This window comes from Chiloscyllium plagiosum, unplaced genomic scaffold, assembly GCF_037043375.1.
Source record: "Chiloscyllium plagiosum isolate Xiang-an unplaced genomic scaffold, Cpla_swu_hap1 HiC_scaffold_6, whole genome shotgun sequence".
NCBI classification, from domain to species: Eukaryota; Metazoa; Chordata; class Chondrichthyes; order Orectolobiformes; family Hemiscylliidae; genus Chiloscyllium; species Chiloscyllium plagiosum.
Genome location: NW_028270144.1, coordinates 106,093,206 through 106,106,581, shown reverse-complemented (window position 1 = coordinate 106,106,581; position 13,376 = coordinate 106,093,206). Strand labels below are relative to the sequence as shown.

The window sequence follows — 13,376 nt, the reverse complement described above, 5'->3', positions numbered from 1 at the left end:
TGGATCACATATATAAACGATCTGAATGTGAACATAGGAGGTATAGTTAGTAAGTTTGCAGTTGACACCAAATTTGGAAGTGTAGTCGACAGCAAAGAAGGTTACCTCAGATTACAACGGGATCTTGATCAGATGGGCCAATGGGCTAAGAAGTGGCAGATGGAGTTTAATTTAGATAAATGTGAGGTGTTGCATTTTGGGAAAGCAAATCTTAGCAAGACATACACACTTAATCGTAAGTTCCTAGGGAATGTTGCTGAACAAAGAGATCTTGGAGTGCAGGTACATAGCTTCAAACTAGAGGCGCAGGTAAATAGGATAGTGAAGAAGGTGTTTGGTATGCTTTCCATTATTGGTCAGAGTATTGAGTATTGGAGTTGGGAGGTCATATTCTGGCTGTACAAGGACATTGGTTAGGCTATTTTTGGAATATTGCGTGTAATTCTGGTCTTCCTATTGGAAGGATGTTGTGAAACTTGAAAGGGCTCAGAAAAGATTTACAAGGCTGTTGCCAGGGTTAGAGGATTTGAGCTATAGGGAGAGGTTGAATAGGCTGGAGATGTTTTTCCTGGAGTGTTGGAGGTGAGGGGTGAACTTATAGAGGTTTATAAAATCATGAAGGACTTGCCAAGGGTAAATAGACAAGGTTTTTTTCCCTGGGTTGGGGGAGTCCAGAGCTAGAGCGCATAGGTTTATTGTGAGAGAAAAGAAGATTTAAAAGGGACCTAAAGGGCAACGTTTTCACGCAGAGGGTGCTGCATGTATGGAATGAGTTGCCAGAGGAAGTGGTGGAGGCTGGTACAATTACAAATGTAAAAGGCATCTAGATGGTACATGAATAGGAAGGGGTTGGAGGGCCAGGTGCTGGCAAGTGGGATTAGATTAGGTTGGGATATCTGGTCAGCATGGACAAGTTGGATTGAAGGGTCTGGTCTGTGCTGTACATTTCTGACTCTACATAAACCAACACCTTCCCAGCTACCATCAGTCCTGAGGAAGGGTCACCAGACCTGAAATGTTAACTTTGATTTCTCTTCACAGAAACTGCTGAGCTTTTCCAGACACTTTCGGGTTTTTATTCCTGGTTAGCATGCTTACCTTTGTTGCTCACTGCTTTGAGTTTTAGGAGTTAGGAAGTCATGTTGAGGTTGTACAGGACATCGGTGAGGCCTCTTCTGGAAAACAATGCTGAGTGCTTGTCGGCCAGTTATTGGAAGGATATTAAAAACTAGAAAGGGTTCAGAAGAGATCTACCAGGATGTTACCTGGCATGGAAGATTTGAGTTATAAAGAAAGGCTAGACAGGCTGCAACCTTTTTTCATTGGAGCATAGGAGATGGAGAGGTGACCTGGTAGAGTTTATAAAATAATGAAAGGTATAGATATTGAGTTAATAGTAGTTGTCTTTTCCCTAGGATATAGATTTCAAGGCTAGGGGGCACATTTTTAAAGTGAGAGGAGAGAGATTTAAAAAAGACATAAGTGGCAAACTTTTACTCTGAGGATGATTTGCGTGTGGAATGAACTTCTTGAGGAAGTGGTGGATGTGGGTACAATTACAACATTTAAAAGACACTTGGATAGGTATAGAATAGAGTCATAGAGACGTACAGCATGGAAACAGACCCTTCGGTCCAACACGTCCATGCCAACCTGATATCCCAACCCAGGAAAAAGTTTGGACAGATATGGGCCAGGAGCAGGCAGGTGGGATTAGTTTAGTTTGCAATTACCTTTGGTGTGGACTGGTTGAATTGAACGCAATATTCCAAAAGTGGCCCAACCAATGCCCTGTACAGATGCAGCATGAATAGAAACGTTTAGATGGATATGGCCCAAATTCTGGCAAATGGGACTAATTTAATTTGGGATACCTGGACAGCATGGCCGAGTTGGGCCGAAGGGTCTGTTTGCGTGTTGTATGACACTATAATGAGTGAAGGTACTGACTGCGCACAACCAGCTCCACTCTTGTGAAACTCACAGAGTGTCCAATGTTAGATGTGATTCTGCAATTGGACAATATTTGCTGGATAGTCCCGATAATGACAAACCAGTATACTATCAATCAATTTAGGAATTTTACTTCAGCTTGCAGTGTCGGACACTTGCCTGTATTGAAACTGCAAAACTGTTGAACCACTTTTAACTTAACAAATAAGGTAACAGACACTCAGTGATTCATTTCTCACAGCAATGTCCTGACTAAGCAGAGTCAACCTGCCTTGTGAGAAATCTAAAAAGAATCTCGCAATTAACACCTTCTTTACCAACTTGTCTACCTGTGACACAACTTTCAAAGAACCATGTACCTGAACCCCTACATCTCTCTGTTCAACAACACGCCCCAGGGCCCTACCAATGACCGTGCAAGTCCTGCCCTTGTTCATCTTATGAAAATGCAACACTTCGCATTTATCCAAATTAAACTCCATCTGCCACTCCTCAGCCCTTTGGCCCAATTGATCAAGATCCCTTTTGTAATCTTTGATAGCCTTCTACACTGTTGACAACACCACCAATTTTGGTGTCATCTGCAAACTTACTAACCATGTTTCTGAAGTTTTTACAGTAATTCATATTACCAAGCATCTATTTGAGTGTCCAAGTTGTTCTTCTAACAAACTTAAAAATCACACAACACCAGGTTATAGTCCAACAGGTTTAATTGGAAGCATTAGCTTTTGGAGCGTCGCTCCTTCATCAGGTATTCTGTCTAACAAACTAGCATTTACTGATTCTTAGCTCTATCAAAACACTTTGTAAAATGAAGTTCCAAACATCTTTTCAGCATTTCATCTTCTCAGCTATTGTTGGTGTAAGGTAAAGTACCTTCTCAATATAGCATCTTAAGTTTAGCAACTAAGTTTGCTTTCAAGTTCAATCAATTCCCCCATTGGAATTGGAGTCAGAACCACCTTCTGAACTGTTACCTTTTCTTTCCTCCTTTACTGTAAGCTTTTTCCTCTCAAGTTATGTTGTCAGAATTCTCTCTTTCTCTGAAAATCAAAGTGTTTAAATTCTATTTCTCTTTCCATTGCGGCGGTTCTGAGAAGGGTTGCTAGATTGATATCTGGAATAAGGAGGTTGACTCGGGAAGAAACATTGGAAAAGGTGGGCTTGTTTTCACGGAAATTCAGAAGAATAAGTAGTGATTTGATTGAATTTTTTAAGATCCAGAATGGTCTTGACAAGGTAGACATGGAAAGGATGCGACCTCTTGTGGGTGAGTCCAGAACTAGGGGGCACTGTTTCAAATTTTGGGCTTCCATTTTAGAGTCGAGGGCATCTTTTCTTCTCTCAGAGTTATGCGACTTTGGAACTCCAGCTCAGAAGGCAATGGAGGCATCCTCTTTAAATCCAATGAATCCCTTTCTTGCCAAGATACCCCACTTTACTATGATCCCAGCTATGATAACACTGTGCAAATCTGATCCCAGAATGAAACCTGGCTTGATGGATCGTAAATTTACTGTAGGCTTTGTTTGTCATGGTTGTTAGTTACTGAATATATTCACACGAGGCAGCCAATGTTCCAGAATAAAAGAACACAAGTTTATTTCACAAAATAATAAACAAATCTATATATTTGTGGTAATTTAGAAAGTTCTTAACATAAACAGCAAAACAAACTTTCAACCTGTTTCCCAGCAATATCCTTTCCAGATACTCAATTCCAGAGAAATGTTATTATTTCTTTCTTAACTGACTCTTTTCTATTGTCCTTCTTGAACTACTGAGACAGTTTTACAACTTCTGTGTTGTTCTTCTGGCCTACATCTTTTTCCGGTTTTAATGCCACTAACAACTTCCCAATCCTATAAGATCATTGGACATAGGATCAGAAGTAGGCTGTTCTGCACTTTGAACCTTCTCTCGCATTCAATGGGATCATAGCTGATCTGATAATCCTCAACTTCACGTTCCTGACTTTTTCTATAACCCTTGATTCTCTTATCGATTAAAAATCTGTCTATCTCAGCCTCGTATATATTCAATGACATAACCTTGACGGCCCTCAGAGTGATAAATGGAAAACTTCTCTAAACACTCTCACAGCTTGCAAACTTAAGAAACTAAAACCCCTCTGGCTATGGCGAAAACTTGATCATTCTGCTAGGATAAAACTGATCTCCTGAACTGATGTCAAAAATAAGCTAGTGGCCCCAGTCTGTTTTCTCCATATGTCATAAATGCTGAAGTATAAACATTTGACCAATCAACACCACAGGTATTCTACAAGGCACTTAACGGAGTCACAAGACTTCAGAAACTATATATTTAGATCATAGTTCCAAATAACTTTCTGACCTCTTAAACAAAAGTGACCTTCAAAGAACTGAAACCTTTATTATATAAATCCAAATTTGTTAATTATAGTGCATAGTACACAATTATCATCCTATAAAAGTTCATTGTTAATCTTCTGTACAGATAATACAAGATGAATCAATGTTTGCAATACTCATACATTCTTGTAAGATTCAAAAAGAATTGAGGGTCGGTGGTGGAGTACTGAATGCTGTGGATTTGGTGCCAAATAAGCAGCTGATTTGCCATGGATGGGGCCAAGCTTCCCAAGTGTTGCTGGAGCTGTATTTTTCCAGGCAAATGGACAGTATTCCATCACACACTTTGTGCTTTGTAGACTTTGTGAGTCAGAAGGTGAGGTACTCACAGGATAGCTAACCTCTGACTTACTTTTGTAGCCTCAGTATTTGTATGGCTAGTCCAGTTCAGTTATGGTTAATGGCAATGCTAAAAATGTTGAAAATGGTCGATTCAATGATGGTTATTCCATTCAATATCAAGGAGTGATATTTAGATTCTTTCTTGTTTTGGAGATGATTATTGCCTGGTACATGCATGATGGGAATTTTACTTACAACTTGTTAGCTCAAGCCAAATATCATCCAGGTATTGTTGCATTTGGAAAGAGGCTGCTTTAGTGTCAGTGGAGTCATGAATGGTGTTAATCATCACAAACATCCCCTCTTCTGAACTGTTAATATAAGGAAGATCATCGATGAGGCAGCTAAAGATGGTTGGGCCAAAGACATTATACTAAGGAAGGAGAAGACGCTTGTCATGCAGTGGTAGTGTCCCTTCTTCTGAGCCAGGAGACCTATGTTCAAATCTCTTCAGCCAGGTGTGAAGTAAACCAGTGGAGATTTTCTTGCCCTGATTCAGAGTCCAGTTTTGCTAGGGTTCCTTAGATGCCACATTCAGTCAAATGCTAGCTTTTTGTCAAGAGTACTTACTCCTACCTTCCTCTGGAACCAAGGTTGAAATGAGGTCAGGAGCTGAGTGGCCCTGTCTGTACCCAAACTGGGCGTCACTGAGCAGATTATTGCTGAACTGGTGTTGTGGATCACACCTTCGTTGTTTCATTAATGATCAAGAGTAGACTGATATGGTGGTAATTGGCCAAGTCGGATCTGTCTCTTTTTTTTGTTAAAACCATACCTGAGAAGCCTCCCATGTTGTCAGGAGGATGCCAGTGTTGTAGCTGTACTGGAACAGGTCGATTAAATGTTTATCAAAGTTCCTGAGCACAAGTCTTCAATATATTTGCCATAATGTTGTCAGGGCCCCATTGCCTTTGCAGTTTAGTCACTTCATGATATCATGAGGAGTGAATCAAACTGGATGAAGACTGGCAACTGTGATGTTGAGAATTTCCATAGGAGGTTGAGATGGATCATCCAGTCAGTACTTGTGACTGTAGATTGTTGCAGTCTTCTCTTTTGCAGGGGAGAGTTGAGATGTATTGGTTCAGTCAACTTCACAACATCACTGTTAAAAATGCAAAACATTCTCACTTCATTGCTCTCACAACAGAAACAATCATCGTCTGAATCAAGATTCAGATATTCAGTTCAGTTGAAAAGTTAGAGACATGAAACATAGTTTTGTACTCTTTCCACAAGTACCGCCAGACCTACAAAAATATCTCCAGTATTTTCTATTTTCATATAGAAAACAATTGCATGACTTATTTTTCAGTTGCTTATGTAACAGTAGGTAGCTGTAATTGGTTTATATCCCAGAAGGCACTTTACATGGATTATAAAGTATGCTATGTGCATTAAGAAAGTCCATCTCTGTGCATTATAGAGATGGACTATGAGGATCTATTTTCGATGGTTTGGTGAGGGTTGCACTATCATTCTTCATACTTTTTTTTTTATATAGAATATAGTTAGCTTATCTAACTGAAACCCACTTCCAGTTTGTGCTTTCTAGAAAGAAACTGCAATATTATAAACCTCATATTGCCCACCAATTGTAAAAGATTGCCAGAATTAGTTAGCATTGGGGTTCATGTTTATTGGTCATGTAGCTGTTAACCAGAATGAATAGCCATATCATCATGGTGAACCTTCATGGAGGAAATCCACCCAAAAAGCATCGGGTAAGTTTTTACATGACCAGAGTTTTTTCTTGGGGGGGTATTCAGTTTTGCCTACATTGCTCAGTTGGCCTTTAATTTTGTTCTGGGCAGCAGGGCTGTCAACAATTGTGTATACTCCAATAGTCCCATCTTCAAATCCTACAAAAATATTTAAATTGTATTCCGACACAGCAAGACATGAGGGAATTTTGCATAAATAGCAGCTTCCAACATGTTTCCCATCCATTGTCCGAACAATATTAAGTTTTGCATTTGAATGATGGTCACAATGGCAGGGATGTCCATAACACACATAAACAATATGTTTACCATCATGTGTCAATTGCTGACTAAAGATCACACCCTCTGTACTAATGACACTCAGCTTCCCATGGAGGATATCCAAAACACTGATACTCTCAGTGATCACTGAAATCATTGCAATCTTCCCATCGTTGGAAACCTGAAAGACATCTAATTGGCTCAGGAATTGGACAGGGAGCTGGACCTGTCGGTAGAGAGATTCTTCTGTTATATTCCAGGTGTAAATGTTTCCACAGGATGTGACAAGCATGACATAGTCTGGAAAGTTGCTCAGTGTCTGAAAGGCAACAATATCAGCTTTGTCAGTGCATTCAAATCTCTTGACTACAGCTCCTGACCACAAGCTGACAGCAAGGAGAAAACGCTGGTGAAGGCCAAGAACAAACGTACTTTCTGGTGTTATCACGGCATTCTTTAAGTATGTGTGAATAGTGCAGATGACATGCCCTTTGACCAGTTTCCAGACTTTTGACACGAGATTTTCACATAGCGACACAACAAAGCGATCATTGGGTGTTATCAGTAATTGTGTCACATCACCATATTTGATGCGGTGCAGGTTTTGACCAGCTTCTGTGTCCCAAACATAAAGATCGCCACTAACATCAGCAGTTACCAAAGACGCTCCTGTTCTTGTAAGAGCACAATGTTTCACATCGTCAGCATGGGTAAAAGCTGCCTCTATTTGACAGAAAGTCAGGTTCCATTTGAATATGATGCTGGTCCCATCAGAGGTGTAGAAATGTTTTCCTTGGGAAGGAAGGAGAATTTTTATGCTCCTTTCTGTTCTTGCTATGGCCGAGGCTGTATCTATGCAGTCCAAGTCCCATGACTTCAAAAAACCCTTTGATGTAAATACTACCAAAGCCTTTTGCCTTTGGCATTTAGAGAGTCTCAGTGGGGGACCAAGCCTGTTCTCAAGTATTAGGACACATTGTCCAGTCTTTTTCTTCCAGACAAATAAGGCCTGAGAATCACTGATGACAGCGATAATGGATTCACAATCTTGTGACAAGATAGCTTGGACAAAAGATGCGCCTTTAGGAGGTTTGAACTTGTTTGATATGTTCCAACCCAATGTGTTCCACAGTTCAATGCAAGATGCCCTACACAATAACAATGAGCAAGAAGAAAGTTCAACACAAAGAACTTCATTTTCATCCTCTGTACAAACAATCTCTTCCAAGAGATGGGGTTCAGTCATATCTTCCATGCTCCAAACACATATGTTCCCAATCTTGTCGACAACACAGATTTCCTCTTTGAATTCAGGCAGGAGAATTGAATAGACAGATGCTTCAGTAAATTCAGAGACGATCTCAGTTATCTGGAGACCAGTGTGAATATTAAATATTGTGACTGTACTCTTGATCTGTCCGCACAATGCATATGTTCTGTCCAGAGTAAAGGATACACATTGAACCTCATGTGGGCAATTTAACTGCTTGATTGTTTGGCAAGAGTTAATGTCAAAGACACTCACCTCTGTGCTGTTCTTGAACCACACTATTGCAGTTGTGCTGCAAAGAGCAAAACCACGAATTTCTGCCGTGTTGCCATCATGGCTTCTTCTCATGTCAACTTCATTAAGCAGGGATAACTGAGCAAGGTCATACACTAATATCATGCTGTGGACAGTTGCAAGTACGAGGAATTGGTCACCATCTGTTATTTGGGCTCCTGAAACTTTAACTCCTTTTGTGTTGATTTGTTCCCAAGGTGCTTGAACCTCGAGGTTCCAAGCATGTATCACACCACTTTCCAGAATCACAAGAACAAGAGATTGTGAGTGAATTTCTATAATGTCCGTTGCTACAGCGAGGTCAGAGGTACACAAAGCAGCAGATACTCCGGGCACAGTAATTACTGGACTGTGCAGCACAGCGAGAACATTATTCCTCAGCCCGTCTTGATAAGACTGCTTCAAATAATTAAGTAGTTGAGGGAAGCAGTGTACAAGTGGTAGAAGGCTCATCTGAATAGCCATTGATAGCTGATCAGAAGAGTCTTGCAATAAGCAATGTGCACTTTTCAGAACTGCTGCCAAAAACCTAATCTCTCTTCGATTTATTGTCCATATATTTTCCTCCAGTTCAGATATTAGATGAACCAAGTGACCAGTTTCAATCATTGCTTGATGGGATGCAAAGGAAGACATAACATCTAGATATAGTTCTCGGAGTCTCCCAGATCTCTTCAAATGATAAGCCAATTCTTCAACTTTTCTGTGATTTGGATAGACTGAGCAAGGGTTAGAAGATTGGAAATGGAAAAGCCATGGTTGTGAAGGCTGCTGTCTATCAACATATCTCTTCATTAAAGGATCACTTTCCGATATCTGGCACAGCATTGGTTGATCTTCTTTTGGTTTCTGAGGCAACATAGTAACGAGAAGTGGTTTCCCTCTGCCATTGGACCATCGGCCACCAAAGTATTCCACTATAAGATTGTGCATTTGTTGTACAGTCTCCATGTTTCTGAGGTAACACTTGTTGACCACCAGTGGAAAATGTCGGTTTGTCCAGAAGAGCAACTTTATGCCATTATGTAGCCTTCCTACTAAAAACCCACTTAGATCCTGCTCCAGTTTTGCTAATGAATAATATGCCACTTTCATAGAATCTGGTAAGCCATTTTGCAGCCAATAATGTTCAATAACATAGTCATCAAGTGACAAAATATCCAGCAGTTCAATCTCACCAAGTCCTGAAGGTGCAAGCGTTATGTAGCCTAAGGCTCTGGAAACAAGACTCTCCCCATGTCTCCTTTCAAGTCTTTTGAGTAGTCGATTGATACTGTCATGAACGTTTCTTCCTAAAGTCTGCTCATCAATATCCTCATTCGATCTCCAAAAAAGCATCTCACTATAAAGCAAGTTAACAAAAAGTGGGAGAGTACATTGCTTCAGGGCTGCATTGATATACACTTGCTGCCCAGAGGTAATCCTTCTGTTGGAACTTAGAAGGCGTTGTGTAAGAATTTTGTTGCATTCCTGTCTCTCTCTCGGCTTTAACTCAAGAAAGTGTGCTGTATTGGGGTTCAACTGCATGGATTTTTGTGCAATTTCATATTTCTTCAGAGTAGTAGAAATAACTAACTTGGTAAATGGTGGCAGAGACTTTGGAAGCCACCAGATGGCTCTGGTACTGTGAGTCTCTGAGATCTGGTCAACAGCGTCTATCATTATGGTCAAGGGATGCTGTTCTGACGATTCTTCTAAAAGATTAATAAAACAGTTAACTAATATGTCAATGTTGTCAGTATATATTTGCGTGGATTTGTGGTAGCCTATTGCTATTTGCTGACAAATTCCAGCCAGGATATTTCGAAGGGAATTATTGTAGTTTGTGGAAGAGACAAAGTGGCTGACCACCACAGGGGTACAGTTCTTCAACCATGAATGTACCTGAAACATAATATATAGGAAATCAGTAATAGATATTTACTTTAATACATTATCCCATAAGCAAATATTAGTGGACCGATTGGTAGTTCTGTCAAAAAGTCACTGAACCTGAAACGTTAACGCTGCTTTCTCAGCACAGATGCTGCCAGACCTGCTAAGCTTTTCCAGCAATTTCTGTTTGTGTCAATCATTCAATGTTCCCTTGAAAGCCACATTGATGGCTATATTAATTAAATATATGGCAGAAATGAAATATAGCAACTAACTAATCATGGACAAACAAATTCTGTCCAAAAACTAGAATAACATCAGGGAATTTTGGAAAGGTGAGGGATAAGCTCGCTCAGGTGAAGGGCAAGGAGAAATTGTCACGTGAGATTGTAAAGCAACATAGACGACAGATCCTAGATACAAGATTAAACGGAAGCTTCTTAAATCAGAAGATAGAGGGAACATTTTTGAATTGTGAGGCTGTGGAATTCACTTCAAAGATTAATAGTTTAGATTAGATTAGATTACAGTGTGGAAACAGGCCCTTCAGCCCAACAAGTCCACACCGCCCCGCCGAAGCGAAACCCACCCATACCCCTACATTTACCCCTTACCTAACACTACGGGCAATTTAGTACGGCCAATTCACCTGACCCTGCACATTTTTGGATGGTGGGAGGAAACTGGAGCACCCGGAGGAAACCCACGCAGACACGGGGAGAACGTGCAAACTCCACACAGTCAGTCGCCTGAGGCGGGAATTGAACCCGGGTCTCTGGCACTGTGAGGCAGCAGTGCTAACCACTGTGCCACCGTGCCGCCCACAGTTAAGGCAGGAATTAAAGATTAGATTAGAAGGCTGAATGAGGAGAAAGGGTGTTGAAGGGACTTGAGAGACAAATGGGCAAAGGTGCTCAGAACTATTTGCTGTCATGGGATGTGGGCTTCACAGGGTTAACATTCCCGGTCCTGTTCTGAAGAACGGTCACTGGCCCGAAACATTCATTTGTTTTTTTTTCTCCACAGGTTCTGCCAGACCCGCTGAGTTTCTCCAGCAGTTTCTGTTTTTCTTCCAGAGAATTCTTGGAATCCTTTGAAAGGAAGGTTAGTACAACGTCTATAAATGAAAAACATAATAATGATTTCAAAAGGAAAAATTTTATTTGATCGATCTTATTTATTTTTTTGAGGAGCGAACAGAAATGGTAGAAAATGGTAATGTTTCTGGATTTTTAAAAGACCTTTGATAAGGCGTCCATAATAGATGAATGAATAAGGTCAGAGAATATGGAGTCAGAGAATAAGTAGCAGAATGGATTACAATTTTGCCTCCAGATAGAAAGCAGAGAGTCAGCACAAAGCAAAGTTTCTTGCAATGGCAGAAAGTGCCTGTATCAGTGCATGGAGTATTGTTGTTCCCATTATACACTAACAATTTGGATATTCAGACCAAAAACAGAATCCCTAAATTTGTGCATGATGGCAAATTTGGAGGAGGGGGATATGGTGGGGGACACATCGTAACACTCAGGTGGTCGGAAACATATTGCACAAGACATTAATAAACTTACAGATTGGGAAAAGAGTTAGCAAAAGAAGACCAGAACAGATAAATGTGAAATTGTGCATTCTGGGAGGGAGAGTAGGGAGGTCACTCATTTCTTGGAATGCGCAGTCTAAATCAAGTTGAGGGAGAAAAATCACAGAGAACATTTATTTCTATTATTAATCATTGTGTCACAGGTTACCAGGTAATAAAAAAAGGCCAGGCTTTATTTTCAAAGGGATAGATTTGAAAAGTAGGCAAGTTCTACTAAACTGATATTGAACCTTGGTTAGACTATACTTATGAGTATTGGATGCAGTTCTGGTCATAAAAATGTGTTGCTGGAAAAGCGCAGCAGGTCAGGCAGCATCAAAGGAGAAGGAGAATCGACATTTTGGGCATAAGCCCTTCTTATGATGCTGCCTGACCTGCTGCGCTTTTCCAGCAACACATTTTTAAGCTCTGATCCCCAGCATCTACAGTCCTCACTTTCTCCCTGCAGTTCTGGTCACCATATTATAAAAAAAGGCATTGCAGAGGGTGAGAGAATATTGCAAGGATGATACCAGAAGTACATGGATATGCTTATCATGATAAGATTTCTTATAAGAAGTTGGGTCTCTTGTGAAAAGGGGGAGGGGCTGATTTAATGGTGGTCTTTAAACTTATGTAACATTTTGATCGTGTGTTTACAGATGGAATATTTCCTTTTGTGGGGAAGAATACATCTGGATGCCAGCAATGTACACAGTAGAAAGGTGAGAACGTGGAACTCTGATTGAAGTGAATAATACAGATTCATTTTGAGGAAAGCTAGGTAAGCATTTGAAGGAGAGGGGGAAAAAGATGATTATGACAAAAATTTTCATTGGGAGAAGAATTTGTTTATTCATTGATATTGGCCTGGCTAGGCTAGGCAATGCTAGGCCAGACCTGGCCAGTATTTATTACCCATCCCTAATTACAGAGGTGGCAATTAAGAGCCAACCACATTGCTGTAAGTTTGGAGTTGCATATAGGCTAGACCAGGTAAAGACAGCAAGTTCCTTCCCTAAAGGATCTTAGTCAGTTGGTCTTTTCCTGACAGTTGTCATAATTAGATTCTTAAAATCCAGATTTTTAAATTGGATTTATTTCCTAGTGCAGGATTTGAACCTGTGGCCATTACCAGAGTCTCTGGATTAATAATTTAGTGATAAGAATAGACTTGAGAGGAGCATAAGTACTAGCATGGATTGGTGAGGCTGAATGGTCTACTTCAGTGTCATTTATTCCATGTAATCCTACATAAGAAGGGAAGAAAGATTGCATTGAGAGAGAGGGCAATTAATGTGCAAATCCAATTAGTTCTTAATTATAACAAGATGCCTAATAATTAAATTCTGTTTGTGAGAATCAATAGCAGTATGACATAAATCAACCAGTAAAATCCACAGATTTCCAACTCACTGCAGGCTAACCTGCATGTTAATAAAGGCACAGTCACTTCTACTGCAATATGTCAATTTACATATTTATCTCAGAATGTTAACGCCAGTAGCACTCAGGAATTACCTCCGAGTGTTGGTCACTGTTCTGTCTGTGGCACTCTGAACTTGGGGTCAAAAGGTCACCTCGCATTCCATTAGATTAGATTAGATTACTTACAGTGTGGAAACAGGCCCTTCGGCCCAACAAGTTCACACCGACCCGCTGAAGCGCACCCACCCATACCC

General features: G+C 40.4%; 1 protein-coding gene across 2 annotated transcripts in view; it reads right to left on the bottom strand.

Moving 5' to 3' along the window:
• Positions 1-4,325: 4,325 nt before the first annotated feature.
• The window catches only part of LOC122550844 (NACHT and WD repeat domain-containing protein 2), a 47,244-nt gene continuing 38,193 nt past the window's right edge, over positions 4,326-13,376 (bottom strand). For both annotated transcript variants that reach the window (XM_087988315.1, XM_043692174.2), the window contains exon 7: positions 4,326-10,124. In XM_087988315.1, the coding sequence (XP_087844441.1) occupies positions 6,372-10,124 (3,753 nt within the window). In that variant the 3' untranslated portion in view covers positions 4,326-6,371. The remainder of the gene's footprint in view (positions 10,125-13,376) is intronic.